Below are 25,000 nucleotides of genomic sequence, written 5' to 3' on the forward strand. Positions count from 1 at the left end.
AAGACATTCAAAGTAAATCAAAATTAACAGACAAAATCATACATTTACTGGTCTTAGAATACTTTAAATATACAATGACAATGTCACTTTATACTGACCATAAATCTTAAATAAACTTACAGAATGTCCCTCATACTTATAATTCCAAACATAGATCCTAAAAGCAAATTAAATACAAGCGAAGATTACAGTTACTTTCTTGATCTTGAAAATACCATGAAAAGTGAGACCAATATGAAATTGTAACTAATTATTATTCCATACAATAAAAAAACACAGTTTTTGTTTGAAGTCTGTAATTTCCAACGAAAGGTCTTTCAGGTTTCTGCTCACCTGAGTTGGGTGAGACACTTGTAATTGATAAGCTGTAGGACAAAGTAATGTTGCTGTTTGAATCACCATACTGTGCATCTCGAACCACCACTGAATGTAAACCACCGTAAATGTCAGGACTCTGTCATGAATGAAAATAGGATTTCATAGAATGGTCTGCAGATAATTTTATGGAGTAAAGTTTAGTAATAGATAGAGTTAACAAGTGAAACTAACGTACAGGAAATATACGGAAATCCTACTTTTATGGACTATGAAAAACTTTTTGAAACACTGAATATGGTAGAAATTGGTCTTGAAACCATTCTTGTACACTAACAGAAAATATGAGAACTTTCCTAATTATCATCTCTTAGCAACGTAGCCTTCTATTTAAAAAAGGATTTCTTATGCTGAACAATTCTTCTGAACACTAACCATGCAATCAATAGAAGTGTCACTGGCAGAAACAATAGTGCATTCAGCTCCAGAGATTATTACTGTTGGGTCTGTGGAGGACGATTTAAAACCTGATCCTATGAGTGTTAAAGTAGTTCCTTCCACAATATCAGTGTTTGGACTGTAAGAGAGAAATTGCAGAAAATAATTTAGTATAGTTTTCATTACAACTTTTGTAGTTAATGATAATTATCATACTGATCAGGATCCATTTTCCTCTAAAGTCATAAGTGATCAGTAGTTTGAGCTTGATAAATGATAATTATATATTTTCTTACCTAATATTTGTCAACAATGGAGTTACTGTCGAGGCATAAGTAAAGTCAGTTGAAGATGTGGCAGAAACAGATGAAGAAGTAACTACCACTGAAACAGATCCAGCAGCATGTGCAGGCACTCTGCAACTAAGACTATCTGAAGCCTCACTCTCAAGAGGACAGTCAGTACCATCTAACGCAACACTGACATCTCCAGGAGTAAATCCAGATCCACTTATGGTTAGAAGAGCTCCACCATTTGTGCTGCCTAGAGTAGGACTGATACCACTAATAAATGGTAAAATGGTAATGAATGATAAGCTTGACTCAGCTGCTCCTACACCTGCAACATTCACATCAATGCTGTAAGTATTCGCTGGAATTCCTGAAGCAGTACACGAAATGGTTGTGCTACTAACTGAAGTGACAGTGCAGGTGTATGTTGTGGTCCCTGGGCTAGTTTGCCTCTTGGCCCTAAGAATGCATTCTTCGTGAGCTGCCTGAAGTTTTTGTACATACTGAGAATTGCTTCCAGCAACCTTCCATGCTCCGAGCCTCACACTTTCTTCAAATGTCTTAGCATTAGTATTAGTAAACTTTCCCCAGAATCCAGTTTCTGCCTCCGGTAGATCAAAGAGATCGGAACTGATCTTTGGACGGCGAGTACTGCGAGAACTTTCTGCCTCTTCATCGTAACCATACATCTCGTCATCATCATCAAAAGTTGTCTGATATCTGATCTCTCTCCTCTTGGTTTCAGCAGGGGTATCCTCATCAACACTTCTCCTATGTCTACCTGAAGCTACAGTTATAGTTACAGTAACTTCAGAAGGAGATGTTCCGAAGGATGACCCAGTGATTGTGATTGCTTCACCAGAAACATCAACAGCAGACACTGTTGGAGTTGCTGCTGCACTGAAGATGTAAGTAGATGATACTGAATCACTGAATGCTGGTATCTGTAAGGAATATCCTATATAAGAATGAGTTTTAAAATGGAAGTTAGAAAATTAAAGAAACTTTTATCGCACTTGAATAGTTATTTGTCTTTATTGGTATGAATTGTGAAGCTATAAATTCAATCACCTAATCATACCATAGCGAAAAATTATTTTTGTTATTAATCACACACACACGCACAGTTACATGATGAAGTTTCAGATATGCACATTCGATATATAGCATACTAAAAAAAATTCAAACATACATTGAAAACAGAAACATAGACAGTTAATGTAACGGTGGACTCGGGTGTTGGCGAGGTAGTACAGGTGATAATTGTGGCACTCAGACTCTCTACAGCACAATTGCCTGAACCCAGTGATACTGATACTTGGTCATCAAATGCAACAAGACCAGTGCCTGCAAAAAGGTTGAAGCATTGAAGAGTCTGGTGTGAAAATTTCATCACGCTTGAGGTAACTAACTAGGTTTTAAAAGAAATGGTGAGTTACAAGTAAAGTGCAATAAATGATTGTAAATGTAAAATAGGAATAATTGGATCGAATAGAATATTGAGATAACGAATCTGGCAAAAATACTCTATTACGAAAAAATAACTTGATAAAAATATTAGTCATGACAATTTATATCATTAGTACTACCAACTTTATAACTATCATTATGAAAACTGGGAATGAAAAACATACAGATATTAGTAATCCTAAGGTAAACACCAGTTACTTAATGAAGGGTTGATTATTTTATATATTACTCTTTAAATAAATAACATTCTATAAATTATTACAATGAGGAAGACAAAGTAATTGCAATGTACCTTTTGTGACATTTGGCGTGTGGAAGGTCCAATTACAGAAGGAAATTTTCAAGAGAAAAAGAATAGGAAGAATAGGGAGATAGCAAAAACAATCAAACAACACGATCTTTTATCAGATTTCCTTTGAACAAATCTTCGAGAAGAAAAAGATGAAATACCTGTAATGGTAACTAAAGTTCCTCCAGCTACCGAACCCTCTGTTGGTGTGAAGGCACTCACCACTGGCACTATAGTAACTTGCCCTTCATTTATGTAGTCACTCACACTAACACTGGCACGCCCTCTGAAGTAAAAAAAAAAAATAAGATGCTATTATAAGTAATGTGAAGAAGAGTGCACCTATTCCCTTGACCACAATAAACATGAGTACTGTAAAATGACCAGGTAATGTAACAAACTGCCACTATCAGAGAAGCCTTTTATATGGGGCTTGACTTCTTTTACCTGTTAGCAATAGTTACAGCAACTGGGAATGCTTTCAGGGAGACAACATTGTTCTCGTCATCCAAATCACATGTTATGGAGGTGTCAGACGAGGCAGTCACAGTGCAAGATGCTGGGCCTATCTTCACGGAACTTTGGCATGTTGTTGTGCCAAAGCCAGTCCCTGAGATGGTAAGAGTTACTCCAGTTCGAACTTGGATGCCTCTGCAAAGAATTGAAGATTCCTAGTATGAACAACAAATTGATTCTAGTTAGATTCTTTATTACTCGTTTGAACAAAGATATTGTTCTTTCCTTTCCATTAGATAAAGGGAATCAAATTCATAAATTTCTTTAAGATGTCGTTAGTTTCAGCCCTTGATATAAATATGTAATTGTGATAAGGCGAAGAATTAATAATGATCATAATGTCAGCAAATTACGTTTTGATCTCTCATAATCAGTATTTAAAAGACAAATTCTCTTACTGTATCCCAGGAACACTTTCTACAGCACTTGCAGAGATTCCAGTGACTGTGGGTGTCATGCAGAGATCACTGATGAAGTACAAGTTGTCTGTATCGGGCACAGAAGGAGCAGTTGAGTTACATCCATCAACAGGGTCAGTGATGAGGGACGGGCAACTGTCTACTGATGCAGATGGATCTGGAATGGGAAATTTATCAAATCAACATATGAATACGTAAAATACTTTTCTAGTCTTCTGCAAATCTAAGAAGGAAATGTTTGGAAATGGGGCACAATGGGGCTTTAGGTATACTTCATTTAAGCATGTGAGAATGATTTCAAGCCAGAGATTTTCCTTATTTTTGCCATTAATGGATAAATGAATGTATGAGATACGACCCATATGGGAAGGCACTTAGGTCAGGGTTGCCATTCAAGCACAATATATTTGTAATGTAAACAAAACTACAGCAAAAATCATACCAATCTCAAACTAAAAAACAAAATGGGAAATGAAAAGGAACCGCTACACTAAAAAAAGATGCAGTAACTAATACAATTAGCTTAAAATTGAAAGAAAATTGGTATATTGTACTCAAATTACTTACTTGCACCAATAGGGTCATAATCAGCTTCAATTTCATTGAGTTTAACAATTATCTTGTTAACTGACTGTGCTGGTTTGACAACATTTATCTGACCTAACATAACAACAGCGTCTTCATCGTCTATAAGTGGGTGACCAGCATAAAAGTAGGTGCCAGCATGAGGAAAATCTACAGTAAATGATCCTGGAAAGATTAAGAAAAATATATTTCACCGAGATCCACCATACATAGCAGTTTTGGTTACTGCAATGCATATAGAGAAACATACATTGGGACACTTAAAAAGTAATAATATGAAATGGGGCCATAAGATAAGTTAAACTACAATGATGCTATTATACAAAAACAATCAGCTCTAGAACTCACCAGCTGAGGTTGGAGCCCCAGAGTTAAATCCAGAGCCATCATATGTCTTGTCTGAGGCTGCAGCTGTCTGGAAGACACTGTACAGAGCCTGAGAGAGTGGGTCTGGTTTGCTCCAATTCCAGGTGACGCTGTCACCTTCTGTGATGGTTAGAAGTTTTGGAGACCAGGCAAATCCTGCGCCATAACCTAACACAAGAGAATATAGTGTTGTTAAAACGGTCAATAAAAAGGTATGAAAACATATTCTTAATTCACTTCATCTACTTTTATAGAGTATATGGTCACATTTATGTCAAACATAACTGCTGTAACTGTAAAATAAAGTTATCCCATTGACCAGTCATTAGAGAATCTCAGGTAACTGATATATCAACATCAATGAAACACCTATACAGTTAAGTAACTTTAGGAAACAAAAGCTTTGGTCTCTACAGACTTCTTGTATCGATAAGAGACACTTACCTGGATATATACCCATGTTGGTGACATTATGTTTAACTGAAACCAGTCGAGTGATGCAGGTTATCTGAACGTTAGTGCATTCCAGAACATCACATAACATTTTCTCACCAATTTCTACATCGAGGAGAGAGCAATCCGTGCCAAAGCCCTCACCATCAATAACCAAGATCGTGCCACCAAACACAGACCCTGTGGTTGCGGATGATCCGGTCACTTTGAAGGTATATGTCACGGATGCTGAGCCACTGGGTAAAGAAAAAAAAAAAAAAAAAAAAAAAAAAACATGTAATGGATGTTGTAAATGTTGGTATACTGCTAATAGTTGATATAAGGCGTATTTTCTTCATCAACTCCCTACTTTCTAGTAATAACCTTTATTGTAGATTAAATAACAATTATTAATTGTCATTTTACAATATCCATTATTTTCAATTTTACGTTACATTTTCTCTCATGAAATCTAAAGTTTCAGTTTATGGTTTTTAATACCAGGAGATACGAAGTACAAACTGATAATATCTTTTTATGGATCTAAGTATTTCATAATTACATTTATTTTGTGTTGTGTTACGGCTTACAGTATGTGTATGTTTTCGATTTCTCGTAACAGTCCCGAAACAGAAGTTTTCTCTTTAATAAAGGATAGTAACTTCTGATTATCAGATATGTGAACTTCATTCGAAATAGATTACGAGCTAACTAGAGCAAAGTTAATAAGATGAATTCTTTAGGTGAGATTCTTCTAAACACAAAGACTTCTGAATGTAAACTTACATTGACATAGCCACTTGTTCCATCGCCAAAGCCAATACCAGTGACATGAAGTAGATAAGAAATGTAAAAGTTACATCTGATTTTCATTTATGCTTTTAACCACTTCTTACTAACGTAACAGCTTACCAAAGCACCTCCAGAGGGAATTGGTAATCCAGACCAGTGCATAAGATGAAAATGTGTCTTTGCTTCTAGCATTAAAACCAATTTGTCTTGCTACTCTTCATCAAACTGTGAATGACACCATATCCTTACTATTACAGGACGTATCACATTACAATTTAAACAGTCTCTTCTCATTTGCCTACCTGGCAAAGCCCTGACTTCCCGTGTAAACAGAGACAGCATGCACTCCAGGGTTATTTGATGGTAAAGTGCAGGTAATAAGGGTGTCTGTCCAGCTCACAGGTGCACACACTTCCGATCCAACCTAATGAGGAAGATGACTAATATGTAAGCACATGGTATTATAGAAAGCTGAATTTCTAATCTTAAATCCTCTATCTATTTCTAGTTCCCTTAATTTTGGTGACATCGCAACTATTTTCTTCCTTTTTTTAATTTTCCTTTTTTGTTTTGGGTTGAGTAATGGTATTAATTTGTCATTTTCTTCCTTGCAAATAAAATTTAGAAGAAAAAACTTCAAATTCATTAAAGGAATAAAAACAGAAAAACTGACATTATCAAGACATTTTTTTTTTAGGTGAGATTCTCCTAAACACAAAGACTTCTAAATGTAAACTTACATTGACATAGCCAATTGTTCCATCGCCAAAGCCAGTACCAGTGATGCTAAGCTCACTCCCTCCTGAAAGAAAGGCAAAAAGGAATTTTCTAAGTACACTTATCATAATGGTGGCTACAAAGGATAATCATACTTATTGGAAAGCTTCTTTCAGTAGAATAACAATGAGTAGAGAAACATTGTAAAACTATAAAATAGACTTGAGAAATAAATCCTAAACACACTAATGTAAAGGAAATAATCTTGACCTACTGTATACCTTGATATCATTCCCTTACTTAGTAATATCTTAATAATAAGGTAATTACCTAAAAAGGTAGATGTAGGAGAAACTGAGGTGATTGAGGCCGAAAGCGCTGAGTCATAAGTAAAGCCACTAGTAAGGGAGGCTGTCTGATCCCCAATGCTGACAGCCACATCAACCAACCCAGCACTCTGGAATGTTTAAAAGAAATCCATTGCATATCCAGTAATATGAAAGACTGTAAGCTGTTACATTTTATTATGGGTTAACCTCTTGACCTTATTAAAAGCAACCCAGAATTTTTGTTTTTTGCATAGTTGGAGTTTATATCAGTGTAGGTCTTCTATGAAAAAAAGTCAAAACTGTCTGTCTCAGAATATTTGGTACAATGTCAGCCCGCATCCTTGACACCTTACCCCCGCTGGAGCAGTGCAGGTAACAGACGAGGCATCGGCCGCAGTCACGTCACATACAACTCTACCTAAAGACACAGAGTTACCACTCCATCCATCTAAATCTACTGGGAACCCTGAGCCTGATACCACAACAGGGTAGCCACCTCCAGTTCCTCCAGTAGCTGGGGCAATGGAGGTAATGGACAACGACACCGAATAGCTAAGAGCTGGGTCGGGCTGGAGAGCAGCTCCTATGCGTTGCATGGCAACAATTACAACATGTTCTCCGGCAGACAAGTAGGAAGCTGTGCAAGTGACCTGCATTGGAAATAGATTGTGCATTGGCATAGATTAGGGTTTCACGCAACAATGTGCACATTTCTCAAATATGATTATAGATTTCATAGTACAAATAGTTAAAATTTGGTTAACGCTGTTGACATTTTGTAATGAAAAAGTAAATTATATTGTTTGTAGGCAATATATTCACATGAACTCTATAAGGCTAGACAATAATCTAGAAATATAATACACTATAGTACTGTTATGCTGTCAATTATGGGGTTTGAAGTCTTGAACTAAAGGTAAAAAATCAAAACTTACTGTCGTTGAAGCAACTGCACTCACTACACAGTCCACACCTCCAACAGTAACAGAATAGTCATTAATATCAGAACTAGTGAAGCCAGTTCCCGTGATTGTGAAGGTGTGTTCTCCAGAACCTCCTGTAAAAATTAAAAAAATAGGTAATATATTCTATATGAACTGTATACATACACACACAGTAATACCTCTGGTTAAAAGTAACTTTGTATATGAGCAAATTGGGATAAGAGTGTACATACTCCAAGTTCTCTTTCTTAAGGGTACACTCGGGAACACTATTCTATGTTTCTCTTCCTTTTGTTTTGTTCAAGTTTTTATAGTTTATACAAGAAATATTTATTTTGATATTGTTACTGTTCTTAAAATATTTTATTTTTCCCTGTTGGAGCCCCTGGGCTTACAGTATCCTGCTTTTCCAACTAGGGTTGTTGCTTAGGAAGTAATAATAATAATAATAATAATAATAATAATAATAATAATAATAATAATAATAATAATAATGGGCATTTTTTGTGGACACCTAATAACGTGACTAGTGCGATAATTAGAAATCAATCATGCGATGCCCATACACCACTCATGCAGTGTTCACATTGTGTTTATTGATTTTTACCCCATTTTCATGCTATCTTTAAAAACGGGTAAAAGATTGGTTCCTTATCAAAATTGACCGAAGTGTAAAAAGAATAATCTAGACACCAATGTGGCCAATAACCAGAAATCAAATGATTCATATAGGTATAGTGAATGTCGTTGAAGGGATGAATCTAAATATTTTACCGGAATTGCTCAGGGAGGAAGATCCTCCTCCTCCTCCTCCTCCTCCTCCTCCTCCTCCCCTTCCTCCTCCTCCTCCCCCTCCTCCTCCTCCCTGGTTTCACTCACGCCAGTCTCAACTCTCTTCAAAGATAAAGCGGGAATTAATTTGTCCACTATTTCTATTTCTAGTGATTTATTTTTATTAATTTTTCTGATGTTATAAGTTGTAATTTGTAATATAGTTACAATTAAAAAAACCTTTAAAAATAAATGTACATTTGTATGAGGCACTACACACACACACACACACACACACACACACACATATATATATATATATATATATATATATATATGTGTGTGTATGTGTGTGTGTGTATGTGTGTAATCATTTAATATGCTCTAAATAGGAACTATTCCATGAAATATGGGTATTTAGGGAGTGAGACAGGGTATTAAGATGGGGGAAAAATGGCCATATTGCCTCATACCCACATCAGACTTAGGGAGGAATTCCATCTTATATGATTTTATAGAAAAAACTGTATAATATTCAGTCAACTTTTGCATGGAGCTTAAAATAAACATCATCTTTCAACTGAAATATGGCAATTAGCATCCTGTACTGAGCAAATTACCATAGAGGGTACACTCGGGCACATTATTTTATTTTATTTCTTTTCCTCTTGTTTTGTTAAAGTTTTTATAGCTTATATAGGAGATATTTATTTTAATGTCGTTACTCTTGTCAAGATATTTTATTTTTCCTTGTTTCCTTTCCTCACTGGGCTATTTTCCCTGTTGGAGCCCCTGGACTTATGGCGTCCTGCTTTTTCAACTAGAATTGTAGCTTAGCATGTAATAATAATAATAATAATAACAAACTCAAGAAATTTACCCATACTCCCAGCCACAGAGGAAAGGGTTGGAGCCCCGGACGCATCAAAAGAGAAGGAGCAATCTTCCAGACAGGCAGCGGAGTATCCATTCACCTTTACGGAAACCTATGAATGAGAGAAAGATTAATAATTATCAATCAGATATCATGGTTTCCAAAACAACTAGATACGAGTTACATAACAACATTCATGCTGTGTTGATGTTCCCAGCTCATACTTTAACTTTTGTTTTGATTATCAACAAAAAGATGTTTAATTACTCTTATGATATAGTTTCGGTTGAAAATTTGGAAATTTCAACACACTAGAGACGCCATAGAGTTGTCTTAACTTGAATAATCCCATAAACTATAATCAGTACCTGATAACTAAGTCTGGACACCCAAGCCTGGAAAGGTCATATTTTCTTGTCTTTAAGCAATATTTAAATGACAATTTCATCTGAATTACATTAAAAGCTCTAGATTTGACATAACACAAAGCAGTCTGTAAGTATAAACAATACAATCCATCATTTAGAACCATTCAACCACTGACGTGTGGCCTTTCCTTCTTATCATTTTATTCAATGAAAAAAAAAAAACGCTTTTAACAAATAGAACAAAGAAATTTAAATGCCTTCCAGCATATATTCACTAAATACACCAAACTACATGATCATAGAGTCATTTGCATAGAGTTTCACATATTGGTGTTTAAAAAAATCACAAATCAATTATATAGACTTCAAGCCTTTTTACGTCCACAAATTCCAACATTTATAGCCTCTGTAACCTCGTTCACTTTCCCCCTAATCACAATCACAAATCCAGGAACAGACTTACGTGAGGTTCATCCCTGTGAACAGTCACAAAATCGGCTACAATTGGATCATGCCACATTCTGTATTCAACATCTCTAGAAACAGTGAATGAGAAGGACTCTCTGGAAATTTAAGGAAACAACCATAAGCATACTTGACAACAGTTATAAATCAGCTTAGTAAACTTAATATAAACTTAGCAGATACAAGTTAAGCAACTATCATCAATACTGATATATATATATATATATATATATATATATATATATATATATATATATATATATATATATATATATATATATATAGTGTGTTATCACAAGTTGAAATGCCTAGCCTAAATGATAGTGGGAACTGATTGTACAGTATTGCCTAATCATCGTGATAAAAAATATGAATTGCATCATGGTGCGTGATAGAAAATGCAAGATCATTCATGCCCTTACATGGTAAATAGGAAAACACTGTGCCTAAAACCACTTTCCTAAAACATATGGCTGTTTACCACTAGCTATAAGATAGGATAATGTTTATACGTGTATATATGATGCAGCAGAATATATGCCTCTTTATCATTAGCTAGAGCCCTGAATGATGTATAAATATACATGATACAGCAGAACATTCTTGATATGTCAAAACGGGGCTTAATTATTAAGTTATAATGTGTCTCATTGCATGCTTACCATGTTCTGTGATTCTCCTGATCAAGGATGTAGAAGATAACTTGACATACAGGTATCACTACTTATGTCTTAATACTGTACACGTAAAAAATATTCTGCTCATTATAACCTCACATAAACTGTAAGCATTCAGATCCTTACAATCTCACATAAACTATAAGAATTGCTATCCTTATAACCACACATAAACTGCAAGTATTCGGAACCTGATAACCTCGTATAAACTGCAAGTATTTTGATGCTTATGACCACACATAAACTGCAAGCATTCTGATCCTTGTAACCTCACATAAACTGTGTTTTGATCATTCCAACCTCACATACAATACGATTATTCTGATCCTTTTAACCTCACAAACTGCAAGTATTATGATTCTTATAACCTCACATACATTGCAAACATTCTGATCCATATAATCTCACATACACTGTAAGTATTCTGATCATTACAACCTCACATAAACTGCAAGGATTCTGATCCTCATAATCTCACATAAACTGAAAGTATCCTGAGCCTTACAGCCTAACATAAACTGCAAGTATTCTGATCCTCATAACCTCATATAAACTGCTAGTATTCTGATCCTTATAACCTCATATAAACTGCAAATATTCTGCTTCACATAATCTCACATAAACTGCAAGTATTCTGATCCTTACAACCTTACATAAAATGCTAGTATTCTGACCTTTACATCCTCACATAAGCTGCAACTATTCTAATTCTTATAACCTCACATAAATTGTATGTATTATGATCCTTACAGCCTCATCAACTACAAGTATTCTGATCCTTATAACCTCACATAAACTGCAATTATTCTGATCTTTATAACCTCATATAAACTGCAAGAATTCTGATCCTTATAACCTCACATAATCTGTTAACTGCAAGTTTTCTGAGCCCTATAACCTCACTGTCCTCACATAAACTGAAATTATTCTGATCCTTATAACCTCGCATAAATTGCAAATATTCTGATCCTCATAACCTCACATATACTGCAAGTATTCTGATTCTTATAACCTCACATAAACTGTATGTATTATGATCCTTACAGCCTCATAAACTACAAGTGTTCTGATCCTTTTAACCTCACATAATCTGTAAGTATCCTGATCCTTATATCCTCACGTAAACTGGAAGTATTCTGATCCTTTTAACCTCACCTAATCTGTAAGTATCCTGATCCTTATACCCTCTCGTAAACTGTAAGTATTCTGATCCTTTTAACCTCACATAATCTGTAAGTATCCTGATCCTTATATCCTCACGTAAACTGGAAGTATTCTGATCCTTTTAACCTCACATAATCTGTAAGTATCCTGATCCTTATATCCTCACGTAAACTGGAAGTATTCTGATCCTTTCAACCTCACATAATCTGTAAGTATCCTGATCCTTATATCCTCACGTAAACTGGAAGTATTCTGATCCTTTTAACCTCACATAATCTGTAAGTATCCTGATCCTTATACCCTCACGTAAACTGTAAGTATTCTGATCCTTGTAAGTATTCTGATCCTTTTAACCTCACATAATCTGTAAGTATCCTGATCCTTATATCCTCACGTAAACTGGAAGTATTCTGATCCTTTTAACCTCACCTAATCTGTAAGTAACCTGATCCTTATACCCTCTCGTAAACTGTAAGTATTCTGATCCTTTTAACCTCGCATAATCTGTAAGTATCCTGATCCTTATATCCTCACGTAAACTGTAAGTATTCTGATCCTTTTAACCTCATAATCTGTAAGTATCCTGATCCTTATACCCTCACGTAAACTGTAAGTATTCTGATCCTTTTAACCTCACATAATCTGTAAGTATCCTGATCCTTATACCCTCACGTAAACTGGAAGTATTCTGATCCTTTTAACCTCACCTAATCTGTAAGTATCCTGATCCTTATACCCTCTCGTAAACTGTAAGTATTCTGATCCTTTTAACCTCACATAATCTGTAAGTATCCTGATCCTTATATCCTCACGTAAACTGGAAGTATTCTGATCCTTTTAACCTCACATAATCTGTAAGTATCCTGATCCTTATATCCTCACGTAAACTGGAAGTATTCTGATCCTTTTAACCTCACATAATCTGTAAGTATCCTGATCCTTATACCCTCACGTAAACTGTAAGTATTCTGATCCTTTTAACCTCACATAATCTGTAAGTATCCTGATCCTTATATCCTCATGTAAACTGGAAGTATTCTGATCCTTTTAACCTCACCTAATCTGTAAGTATCCTGATCCTTATACCCTCTCGTAAACTGTAAGTATTCTGATCCTTTGAACCTCACATAATCTGTAAGTTTTTTTATCTTTTAACCTCACATAAACTTTAAGTAATCTAATTCTTATAACTTCACAACAACTCTTAAGAGTAGTGGTATTTGGCACAAGAATCATATAATTCATGAATACATAAACAAGACGGAATAGATCTCGTGATCTTGAAAAATGACAATGAATCCTGTTGCTTACCCATCAAAGGCCAGCTGCGAATCATCAACTGTGATCAAAGGTTTAGAACCAGGATCCTGCAACCACTCTATGGTCCACTTTTTAGAATCGCATGTGCCATGTTGTTTGACTTCTATTCCCGTTGCGCCCAAAGCAGAGCTAATCATATCCCCGAGGCCATGGTCATTGACATTCGGTGAAATTCCTACAGAAAGACATGATAAAGGTTTAATGATCTTCTTCTTCTTCTTTGTCTACATCTTTTTCCACTTGTATGTGGGGTCAATGTTTCTAGTCATCTTTCTCCATCTACCTCTGTCCCACACTTCATCACCAGTTAATCCCTTTGATCGAAGGTCATCCTTGATACAGTCCATTCACCTTCGCTTTGGTCTCCCTCTCCTTCTCGCTCCCCGTACCTCCATTTCCATCACTCTCCTCCCAATATACTGTTCATCTCTTCTCATGACATGACCATACCACCTCAACTATGGTCATTGAGTATAATCAGATAAAGGTTTAATGGTATTGGATATCAAAAGTAAATCCTACACAACACTGTACATATGTCTACCCCGGATCCAGGACATTTCCCCCACCGGAAATCTTTTCCTCTCAACATTCTCCCCACCGGACATTTTCAATACTAGACATTTTCCCCACCCGACATTTTCCCCACCCGACATTTTCCCCACCCGACATTTTCCCCACCAGAATGTTATAAGACATGCAAAGAAATAAAATGTAAGCATTTATGTTGATAAATAAATTAATCACACTGCATGCATTACAAATCCGAAATTGACCTCCATTTCCAATGCAAATAAAGTCGTTCTACCGTTATGGACCTCCACCCTTCCCGACTGACACAGGTGGGAACCTGTGACTATGGGTGTGCGAAAATAGGTCAAAACGTGACTATTTAACACTTTAAAGATTTGCAAAAGGCCACTTAACCTAACAAACCCACCTAATAACATTGTAGTTCGCAAATAACAGATCTGCCGGGGGAAAGCCCCAAGGACCCCCTTCACAGGTCACAAACCTTCCCAGGTCACAAACCATCCCAGGTCACAGACCTAGCCGGGGCCCAAGCCTCCAGGACCCCCCTTCACAGATCACAAACCTTCCAAGGTCACAATAGGAGCAACTGATTATTTCTCCCTTTGCTAATTTTCCCACCCTGTATAGTATAGGCTCCTTATTCCAACATGGGATATGGCAAACTGGTCATTTGGCTGGAAAATGTACGGGAAAGTTACCCTTTTTATATAATAATTCAAGTGTTTTCAGCTTTTAATATACAATGTGGGGAAACTGTCCACCTGTGTAATCAATTAGCTGGTGGGGCAAATGTCCAGTGGGGCAAATGTCCGGTGGGGCAAATGTCCAGTGGGTCAAATGTCCGGTGGGGCAAATGTCTGGTGGGGAAAATGTTCGGTAGGGAAAATATCCGGTGGGAAAATGTCCGGTGGGGCAAATGTCTGGTGGGGAAAATGTTCGGTAGGGAAAATATCCGGTGGGAAAATATCCGGTGGGGGAAATGTCTAGTGGGGAAAATGTTCGGTAGGGAAAATATCCGGTGGGAAAATGTCTGGTGGGGCAAATGTCTGGTGGGGAAAATGTTCGGTGGGGAAAATATCCGGTGGGAAAATGTCCGGTGGGGCAAATGTCTGGTGGGGAAAATGTTCGGTGGGGAAAATATCCGGTGGGAAAATGTCCGGTGGGGCAAATGTCTGGTGGGGAAAATGTTCGGTGGGGAAAATATCCGGTGGGAAAATGTCTGGTGGGGCAAATGTCTGGTGGGGAAAATGTTCGGTGGGGAAAATATCCGGTGGGAAAATGTCCGGTGGGGCAAATGTCTGGTGGGGAAAATGTTCGGTGCGGAAAATATCCGGTGGGAAAATGTCCGGTGGGGCAAATGTCCAGTGCGGAAACTGTCCTAGGGTGATATGAAGGTTGGGGAAAATATTTGTACCCCGTCTGCCCCATGGCTTGACAGCAATGCTACACATGTCCGGTGTTGTGATTGTCTTCTCTGCTGTTTGGATATGCATTAACAACATTCCACTTTGTGAAGGCTTAATAAAATGCTCTATGACTTCAGGTGAATGTACTCCATAGATTTAGCAATTAAATATTCTTTCTGATAAGAAATGGAATTCCCACAAGTAAACAAAATGTAAACTCGTTTCAATGCTAAATAATCAAATGATGGTACAACCCTCGTTGCAGTCCTAAGGTTTTTGTTCTGAGCCTTGAGTGTTCCTCTATTTTCTTCAACTCTGCCTCATTAGGCCCCAGAACATTGCACCTTGCTCACTAGAATAATAATGACCAATTGATATGTTTATTGGACATTATTCAAACTCCGAGAAAAATGTAAGTGAAAACAGGCTGAGAGACTTGGCCAAAAACCTGGATTAGTTGAATTATAAGAGGAGTATGAATACCAATTCATTTACTTGTGTACTTGCTTACCTATGTAAGAATGAAATGGTTATACCCACTACCATGAATCAGTAATGATAAAATTACCTGGTTGAGATTACTGTACCCAAAGAAAGACAAAACATATAATGGTGCCAGGCGGTGTCTCATATGCTTTGTTATTGTCTGGAAACTACTTGGTCATGCGTATTTTACACTTTTACCAAACAAATGAATACATACATTAAAAATAAATCTGTAAATATAAATATTCACCTAAATAACCATTTACTCCTATGTTATTTCAATGTATTATTCTTGAGCTTTCCTGGCTTCGTTGCTATAACATGAAGTATATGGAAATTTCTCATTTCAGCCTCACGAAGATATTTCGTCATCATTTCAACCCTCAGAGATCCAGTGAGTATTTTCATTAAACAATATTCCACACGCTCATTGTTTGGTTTTCATATTTTCAAATTGCTGTTTTTTTTTTTTCAAGTGTAACAAGTGCAAAGTTTAACTGAATACAAAAAGGTTAAGCCATGTCGAAAACTGATGTCAAGCGACGAAAGCTGAAACTTCTCAGGTGAAATTCACGAGCTATTTTTGACAAAACTTTAAGCTGTCTGGGATCATACGGAAAAGTATACTGACAAAATTTAAAAGTATTCTCTCTCTCTCTCTCTCTCTCTCTCTCTCTCTCTCTCTCTCTCTCTCTCTCTCTCTCTCTCTCTCTCTCTCTCTCTCGTTCTCTATAAAAAAGCCCTAGCATCAAGTCCATGACAGAATTTAAATGTAGTCTGTGACAAAACTTGGCATGTAACCAAATCCAAAAGCAGACCGTTACAAAAATTTACAGTGTGAGGAAATGTACAACCACTGTGAAATAATTAGAAGACTGCACCCACCCGAAATTGTCGTGCCCATGATGTCCATAGACCACGTGCCCGTAACTAGGGTAGTGGCCGTCACAACACGTGTCACGCTCACCGTTCCACCAGTCACAGTGAAGCTGGCCTCGGTGGCACTGCTGTCTAAGTCTGTTAGCCACGATGGATCGGCTGGAAAGGTTATAAAAATGGAGTATTAGACAAAATAAAAGACGAACTCTTCTCATCTGATCTCGAAAAGCAAATGTTTTGTTAATGAAAATGCCTTTCGGGGATTTATAAGTGGTGCCAATTAAGGAAGAATTCTTCAGTAAAAACAGATAAAATCTATGACGAAATAAAACTATTGTAAGAGAACAAACTGCATACTTTTACAGCATATAAAATGAGTAAAAGATTGAACAAAATAGTCATAATAAATCTAAGAATATAATACTATTTCCGAACATACAATTATGGAAAATTTCTTAAGCATCCTTTTGAAATTGACGAAACTCCAGCAAAAAAAAAAAAAAAAAAAAAAAAAAAAAAAAAAAAAAAAAAAAAAAAAAAAACCTCGATAGATTTAAAACCAAAAACTGATTATTAAACCCGTTCCGTTACACCCCCTCAAAAAATATCCAAAATATGTTTTTTTTTTTTTCGGAATTATGTCGTTTTGGATATTGTATGTTAAAAAATAAAATTACTTGGTAGCCACTTTCTAATTAGTAACTATTAAGATGTGAAAGGAAATTATTAATATGGTAAAATTATTAAGACATGTAATTGTTCTCATATGAAAATTAAAATTGCAGGCAATTTCAAACCAGAATTAATACCAACAGCAAACCAATATACTACCAGTAATTTCTTGAACGATTGTAATCCTCAATCACTAAAAAACTAAAAGTGAAATCTCCTAAGAATTCTTAATCAAAGTCCTGCAGATATCAGAACCAAACACTTTCAGAAAAGACTTGAAAAGAAACCATGATCCACAGTCACCTAACTGAAGGTCAAAGTTTTTATCCGGAATAATGTCATTCTTGGTTTACTTCAAGTGAAAAGAAAGACATTTCCCTTTGCTACTTCTTTTTAATGTGTTAGATAGTTACCATGAAAAAAAATAAAGTGAAACAACTAATTCAGTAGAATGCTTCATTGAAAAATCGATTATCATCAGAGGAAAGTCATCATTTCAGGTAATTTCAAACTAAAAGCAAATCCAAAAGGAAACTAATATGACCTTCAAGTTCTCGAACCATTGAAATCCACAGTATTATCATACTAAAACTGAAATCTATGAATTCTTAATTCATCAAAGTCATATAAATATCAGTACCAAAGACTTGAACAAGAACAACTCTATCATCCTCAGTCAGGCAAAACATAATCTGCATTCACCCAACTCAAGTGAAAAACAAACTTGTTTACTTACGTGACCCGTCAGTGACCCCCAATAATGGGAAGTTCCCGTAGCAGTTTGTAGTGTGGAACTCGACGTCCAGTGATGTCACATTGTTTTCTTCCACTGGGGTCACAATGACGTCACCTATCAGGATGCCTTGAGGTCGAAGGGCTGATGGTCTTGTCTGGGTTACTATAATTGAAAATGAGTATTTGAGGGCCTATTGTTTAAAAATTCATATTATTAACAATTAACTTATCAAATTAAGAAATAGGTTACTAGAACTCAAAATATTAACTCTAAAATGGACTGTCTACGATTCATTCAACTGATGAATTATTTTTCAAAACTAAACTAGCATATTCACTGAAACAATCAAATATACAAACTTACCCTCACCAGGAAACGATAAACAATAACAAGACATTTGTGATTGTGACCCACTATCAAAACTATCCCCCCAATCAAGAAAACGTAAGCAATGTCAACAAACCATCTATATTTTCATCAGAGAACATGAATTCATCAACGTATACATCGTCAGAAGTGGAATAGGGTAATGGAGAAAAGGCTCTTCGGACTTTGAGAGCTCCTCCAGGATTTCGATGATCGTTGATCCAGGAATTGCCCACGACCTGCAAGAGGTCGTGGCACTGATAATGCCATCTGTGAGAGAAATAGGGTAACGTATCAGTGTGAGTTTTAGTTTACCAGAGATGGTCTTCATTGCAAAATAGATATGCAGTCATAAGAAAATAGTAAAGTTAAACACTTGACCGATGACGAATCATAGTGGGAATTATTGAAATGTAATAAACCTGCCGGAATCTAAGACAATAGGATGAATGAATATGCTATAATGTAACAGTAAAATAAACCTTTCAGAGTACAATGAAAAATTAAATCACTCAAACTTCAGTGAATGACGTAAATCTACATGAAACATTTCATTATAATTTTCATTACTTATATCGTTTATTTTTTCCCTTATTTCCTTTCCTTACTGGGCTATTTTTCCCTGTTGGAGCCCTTGGGCTTATAGCATCTTGCTTTTCCAACTAGGTTTGTAGCTCAGCTAGTAATAATAATAATAATAATAATAATAATAATAATAATAATAATAATAATAATAATAATAATAATAATAATAAGCATTGAACAAACTTCATCACTTATGGAGTATAAGATATGCAACCTAAATACCTATAAGGTAAGGTTTCTCTAAGGAAAGCTAAATTATTCGAAAATTGTATCATATGTAAATTCCTCAAGACCTTTGTCTACATCCCCTCTTTCTGAAAAACTTCTGGTAATTATGAAATATGAAGAGATGCCTCAAAACATAGATACCAATGTTCCTAAAGAAACTTTACACATGAGACAATAATTGATAAAAAATAAGAATCAATTATTATTATTATTATTATTATTATTATTATTATTATTATTATTATTATTGATAATAATAATAATAATAATAATAATAATAATAGAAAAAATATTATTATTATAATAATAATAATAATAATAATAATAATTATTATTATTATTATTATTATTATTATTATTAATATTATTATCATTATTATTATTATCATTATTGCTGTTGTTATCTAAGCTATAACACTAGTTGGAAAAGCTGGTTACTATAAGCCCAAGGGCTCAAACATGGAAAAATAGCCCAGTGAGGAAATGAAAAAAGAAACAGTTGAAATAGAATATATCAGGAACGGTGCCAAAATTAAATAGATCTCTCATATATAAACCAAAAAAACGACAGTTATGTCAGCCTGTTCAACTTAAAACATTTGCTGCAAGTTTGAAATTTTTGAAGTTTCACTGATTCAACTACCCGGTTTGGAAGATCATTCCACAACTTGGTCACAGCTGGAATAAAACTTCTAGAATACTGTGTGGTATTAAGCCTCATGATGGGGAAGGCATGACTATAAGAATACTAGGATTACGAACAGGATGGAACTGTCCATCTAAATGTAAAGGATGGTCAGAATTATGAATAATCTTATGCAACATGCATAACGAACTAATTGAACAACGGGGCCTGTGATTGATATCTAGTCAGGAATAAGAAATTTAACAGACAGTAAGTTCAGATGAGAATAACCAGCTGAAGACCATACAGGAGAACAATACTCAAAGAAGGGAGATTTAAAGAATTAAGACACTTCAGAATAGTTTGATCACCGAAAATCTTAAAAGACTTTCTCAGCACACCATCTTTTTGAACAATTGAAGAACAGACATACCTAATGTGTTTCTCAAAATCTGTTGAGAATCTCACCAAAAATTTTAAAAGAGTCATATGGAGTCAAAGCAACATTATCAATGCTAAAATCCGGATGTTGAGGAGCCACTATCCTTGACCTACTTACTACCATACTTTGAGTTTTGTTAGGATTCAACTTCATGCCCCATAATTTGCTCCATGCACTAATTTTAGCTACATCTCTATCAAGGGATTTATTAACCCCAGATCTACATTCCGGATGTGGAATTGATGCAAAGAGAGTAACACCATCTGCATATTCAACGAGTTTGTTTTCTAGGCCAAAAGACATGTCATGTGTACATGGCATGAAAATTAATGGGCTAAGAACACTACTCTTAGGAACATTTGAACATTCCTCTACTCAATATGATTTCCATCATTAACAACTTTTTGGATCTATTGCTTAAAAATTCAAGAATGATGCTAAGAAGAGACCCACCCACTCCAAACTGTTTGAGTTAGAAAACAAACGCCTCATGATTAACATGGTTAAAGGCAACACTAAAATCAAGGCCAATCATGCGATTTTTTTTACCACAATTAAGGGATTTCTGTATAGCATTGGAAATTGTAAGAATGGCATCACATGCTCCAAGGCCTTTACGCAAACCAAATTGCAGGCTAGGGAATAGATGTTTACCTTCAAAAAATCTATTCAAACGTTTTGCCAGAAGACCTTCAAAAACTTGCGATAATACAGAAGTTATGGAAATTGGGTGGTAATTAGTTGGACTTGAGCTGCCACAAACACATTTACATAGTGGAGTAACATTACCAATTCTCCAACAAGTGCTTTAAGAACCTCTTCTTGCTAACTTGCGCAAAATAACAGATTATATTGGAGCTAAGAAATCTGTGGTCTTTATAAAAATAAAGGAAAAATACCATTTGGGTCTACACCTCCATAGACATAAAGAGAACTTTAATTTCATAAGATCAAAGAGCTAAAATAGTTAGTTTAGCCTCAGGAAAACAATAATGAGGAAGATCAAGTTTCTCATTACTCCGCTTACTGTCAAACACATTAGCCAAAAGAGTTGACTTTTCCTTAGGACAGCGAGTGACAGAGCCATCTCGTTTAAGTAATGGAGGAACTGTTGCGTCTACATCAAAGATTGCAGATTTAATGGTAGCCCACCACTTATCTTCATGGGTTGTACCAGAAAGGGTTTCTTTTATTGTATGGTTGAATTGTATTTCTTTTCAGTTGAAGCATAAACTATCTGAGTAAAGGCTCTAAGCTGAGTCTAGTTATTCCAAGTCAAATATCTGTTACCTTTCCAAAGATGATAGGCCTCCTGTTCCTCCAAATAAGCACGTCTTCAATCATCATTGTCTTTCACTAAGCACACGAGAAGGGATACACCTATCAATTATGTTGACTAGATTCTCATTCAAAGGAACACTATTAAACAATTTAGTTTTACTATACTTTTTGCTCATGAATGGCAGAGGCAAGGGACAGCGACATTGCCCTATCAAGCAGGACAATGCCCTAGAAACTGGCCATATATACATATGATCAGCACCTAATCCCCCTCTCCACCCAAGCTAGGACAAAGGAGGGCCAGGCAATGGCTACTAATGACTCAGCTGATAGACAAAACCCCGCAATCCTTAGCTCACAAGGATGGTGATGTTGCAGCGATCAAAGGAACTAAAGAGTTTGAGCGTGGTTCGAAATCAGTCGGTGATCACCAGTCAGGGATGTTACCACATTGGCCACCACAACCAATTCAAGCCGAAAAGATCACTCAAAATGCCCTTCCAATCTGCTTTAGATTTTATATAAATCTCACATGAGTATGATACATCTGGAACAGGCTGCTCAGTCTTCACTTCTAAGGAAATCAATGCATAATCAGATGACCCAACTGGAGAACCAACCTTACTTGTTATAACGCCAGGGGAGTTGGTGTATATGAGGTCCAAGCAGTTACCAGACCTGTGAGTAGCTTCACTTATGACTTGCTCATAGACTGATTCAAAGGCAAAGTCTCAAGCTCTTAAGCCATGACGATCAGTAGGAGAAACAGAATTTACCATTCCCTATGGTGAGCATTGAAATTACCAATCAAAACAAAAAAGACCTTTCTATCATCGCCTTGTATCATAGCCATAATGGTAAAAAAGACAATCCAAGATAGAAGGCTTTCAATAAGAAATTGAAAACTCTCTTGTTTACTGAGTGGATTTAACAATTAACATGGTCTACACTGTACGAGTTTGAAAATTTAAAGAATGCATATGGCAAATAAATCTATTAGGTCATGTAGCACACCTTGGCTTTCTGTGTGTTAGGTGGGTCTTGGAACGCACTCTTCAATGCAGGGTAAGAAGATTTATATCAAGATCATGAATACATGCCAACTTGGGGAACAGAAAAAAAGGCTTTAAAGTTTAACAAGCGGAATGTTGGCAGAGGAATGTGGATAGAAACGAAATGGGGAACTACTATTGAAAACAATAAAACTCACGTGTCAGGATCAGACGTGTAGGTATGCTGGAACGTTATAGTGTCCCTCCTTCCGCGATTCCTTGTATCAAGCCATATGAACTCGACTCGCATTGTGCTCCTCAGATTTCCCTTTACAGCAAAACACATCTGAAAGGCATAAATTAGATAAAATTGGTGTGAATTATGTACTTGCTACTATCTCAAGAAACCAGTTACCTATTATTATCATTAATAGTGTACCCGATCTGTCAAAAAATGACATCTAAATATCTAGAAAGATATGCACACAAGAACATGCACACACAGATTCAACCCTTCCCATCCTACCCCTCCCCCTTTCCTAACCACCACCCGGCAGTTTCGGCAATTTGTGGAGGATTATGGTTTCCGAGTGTACCTCTCGGGGTAACCCTCTTTCACCAGGGTATGACTACTCCCACTCCCCTATACCCAAGGGATGGGGAGAGACCGAGTAGTCATAAGTCTGGCAACGTTGCTGATATATATATATATATATATATATATATATATATATATATATATATATATATATATATAATAGATATATATATATATATATATATATATATAATAAATATATATGCATATATGTACAGTATATATATATATATATATATATATATATATATATATATATATATATATATATATATATATATATATATATATACTGTATATATAGCCAGACACGTTGCTCTTTATCACATAAGGGATATTATTATTATTATTATTACTAGCCGAGCTACAACCCTATTTGGGAATGCAGAATGCTAGAAGCACAATTGCTCAAACAGGGAACGTAGCACAGGGCAGAAAGAAGATAGAGAATTAGTGAATAAACGATATATGAGGAACATGAAACTAATGAACTATATTAAAATCAATAACAACGTTAAAATAGATCAGATATACTGTATATCAACTCCGAGAAGAAACGTAACCCTGAACATTCCTATTAGTCCAAATTTTGATTAAAAGAGGAGGGTTTTGTCACGGTGTGAAAGATATTAATGATCTTATCAAGTACCCTACGTTACTGAAACTTGCTTCATATCTTGGAGGTCTAGTGCAAGCGACAATGGTCCATAACTAAGCATAAAAGTCAAAGGAATAAGATACACATTTGAAGGACGATGTCCTTCAATTTCGAAGAGTAATGTAAAGACTAAGATGTTTTCAGCAACGCTGTGGAAAATATTTTACGATGTCTTATGAAACAGATGATATTCTAAAAATTCGAGGGAGTTTTCTTCAGATTTGATGGATTGCGTCCAACAGATCTAATGAATTCAAAGAGTGATGTCCCATAAGTTGACAAATACCCAATATAAGTCACAGGATGATGTCTAACTTGATGGTTGTTCAATGCCTGAGAAATACCAAGAACTACTTGGGAAATTTCAGAAATTTAATAATTTCAGGAATTAAAAAGGAGAATTTCAGGAATTGAATAGTGAATTCCAGGAATTACTAGGGAAATTTTAGGTATTAAATGGGGAATTTCTATAATTACTTTGGGAATTTCAAAAATTACTTGAACAATGTTTGAGGTTCACTCTCTAAATAATAAGAAATATAGCAAGAGTTACAATATCTCAGCTAATAATGCAAACGCCAGAGAAGTAACTAATTCATATAAACAAACACAGCCAGAATTTAGAGTTTCCTATTATATTAATTCTTTCTATTTGAAGAGTTTTAACTACAAAGAGTTTGTTTTTACTTACGTAATTGAACTGGAGGACATTCACCATAAGGCTTGAATCCCTCTGTTCGTAAAGTTTGGGATCAGCCACGTAAGGCTGGAATGAATTCCTGGGAAAGGAAGACAAGGTTAGGTAAGGTAAGGTTAGGTAAGGTAAGGTTAGGTTAGGTTAGGGTTCATGTTCTTCATATTAAAGGCATTGATGGTAATGGCTGTTTATAAACAGGCTTGATATATCGTATGTTTGCTAAGTAAGTCATATAAACCAAGGAATATATTCTGAAAATTGGTGAGTTTTTAAT

At 35.7% G+C, this 25,000-nt stretch overlaps 1 protein-coding gene across 1 annotated transcript in view; it reads right to left on the reverse strand.

Annotated features, from left to right (window-relative positions):
• The window catches only part of LOC137659104 (fibrocystin-L-like), a 194,302-nt gene that overhangs the window by 60,988 nt on the left and 108,314 nt on the right, over nucleotides 1-25,000 (reverse strand). The window contains exons 15-37 of the mRNA XM_068394184.1: nucleotides 24,721-24,808; nucleotides 22,992-23,119; nucleotides 18,718-18,890; nucleotides 18,255-18,416; nucleotides 16,853-17,005; nucleotides 13,533-13,716; nucleotides 10,379-10,478; nucleotides 9,554-9,659; nucleotides 7,894-8,015; nucleotides 7,312-7,608; nucleotides 6,960-7,086; nucleotides 6,653-6,714; nucleotides 6,215-6,336; nucleotides 5,133-5,377; nucleotides 4,671-4,856; nucleotides 4,305-4,487; nucleotides 3,717-3,894; nucleotides 3,250-3,453; nucleotides 2,964-3,088; nucleotides 2,236-2,390; nucleotides 1,050-1,987; nucleotides 751-892; nucleotides 334-454 (exon numbers count right to left, since the gene is read on the reverse strand). Coding sequence (XP_068250285.1) covers nucleotides 334-454; nucleotides 751-892; nucleotides 1,050-1,987; nucleotides 2,236-2,390; nucleotides 2,964-3,088; nucleotides 3,250-3,453; nucleotides 3,717-3,894; nucleotides 4,305-4,487; nucleotides 4,671-4,856; nucleotides 5,133-5,377; nucleotides 6,215-6,336; nucleotides 6,653-6,714; nucleotides 6,960-7,086; nucleotides 7,312-7,608; nucleotides 7,894-8,015; nucleotides 9,554-9,659; nucleotides 10,379-10,478; nucleotides 13,533-13,716; nucleotides 16,853-17,005; nucleotides 18,255-18,416; nucleotides 18,718-18,890; nucleotides 22,992-23,119; nucleotides 24,721-24,808 — 4,301 coding nt within the window. The remainder of the gene's footprint in view (nucleotides 1-333; nucleotides 455-750; nucleotides 893-1,049; nucleotides 1,988-2,235; nucleotides 2,391-2,963; nucleotides 3,089-3,249; nucleotides 3,454-3,716; nucleotides 3,895-4,304; nucleotides 4,488-4,670; nucleotides 4,857-5,132; nucleotides 5,378-6,214; nucleotides 6,337-6,652; nucleotides 6,715-6,959; nucleotides 7,087-7,311; nucleotides 7,609-7,893; nucleotides 8,016-9,553; nucleotides 9,660-10,378; nucleotides 10,479-13,532; nucleotides 13,717-16,852; nucleotides 17,006-18,254; nucleotides 18,417-18,717; nucleotides 18,891-22,991; nucleotides 23,120-24,720; nucleotides 24,809-25,000) is intronic.

The sequence above is a fragment of the Palaemon carinicauda genome, chromosome 19 (assembly GCF_036898095.1).
Source record: "Palaemon carinicauda isolate YSFRI2023 chromosome 19, ASM3689809v2, whole genome shotgun sequence".
In the NCBI taxonomy this organism is placed as follows: domain Eukaryota; kingdom Metazoa; phylum Arthropoda; class Malacostraca; order Decapoda; family Palaemonidae; genus Palaemon; species Palaemon carinicauda.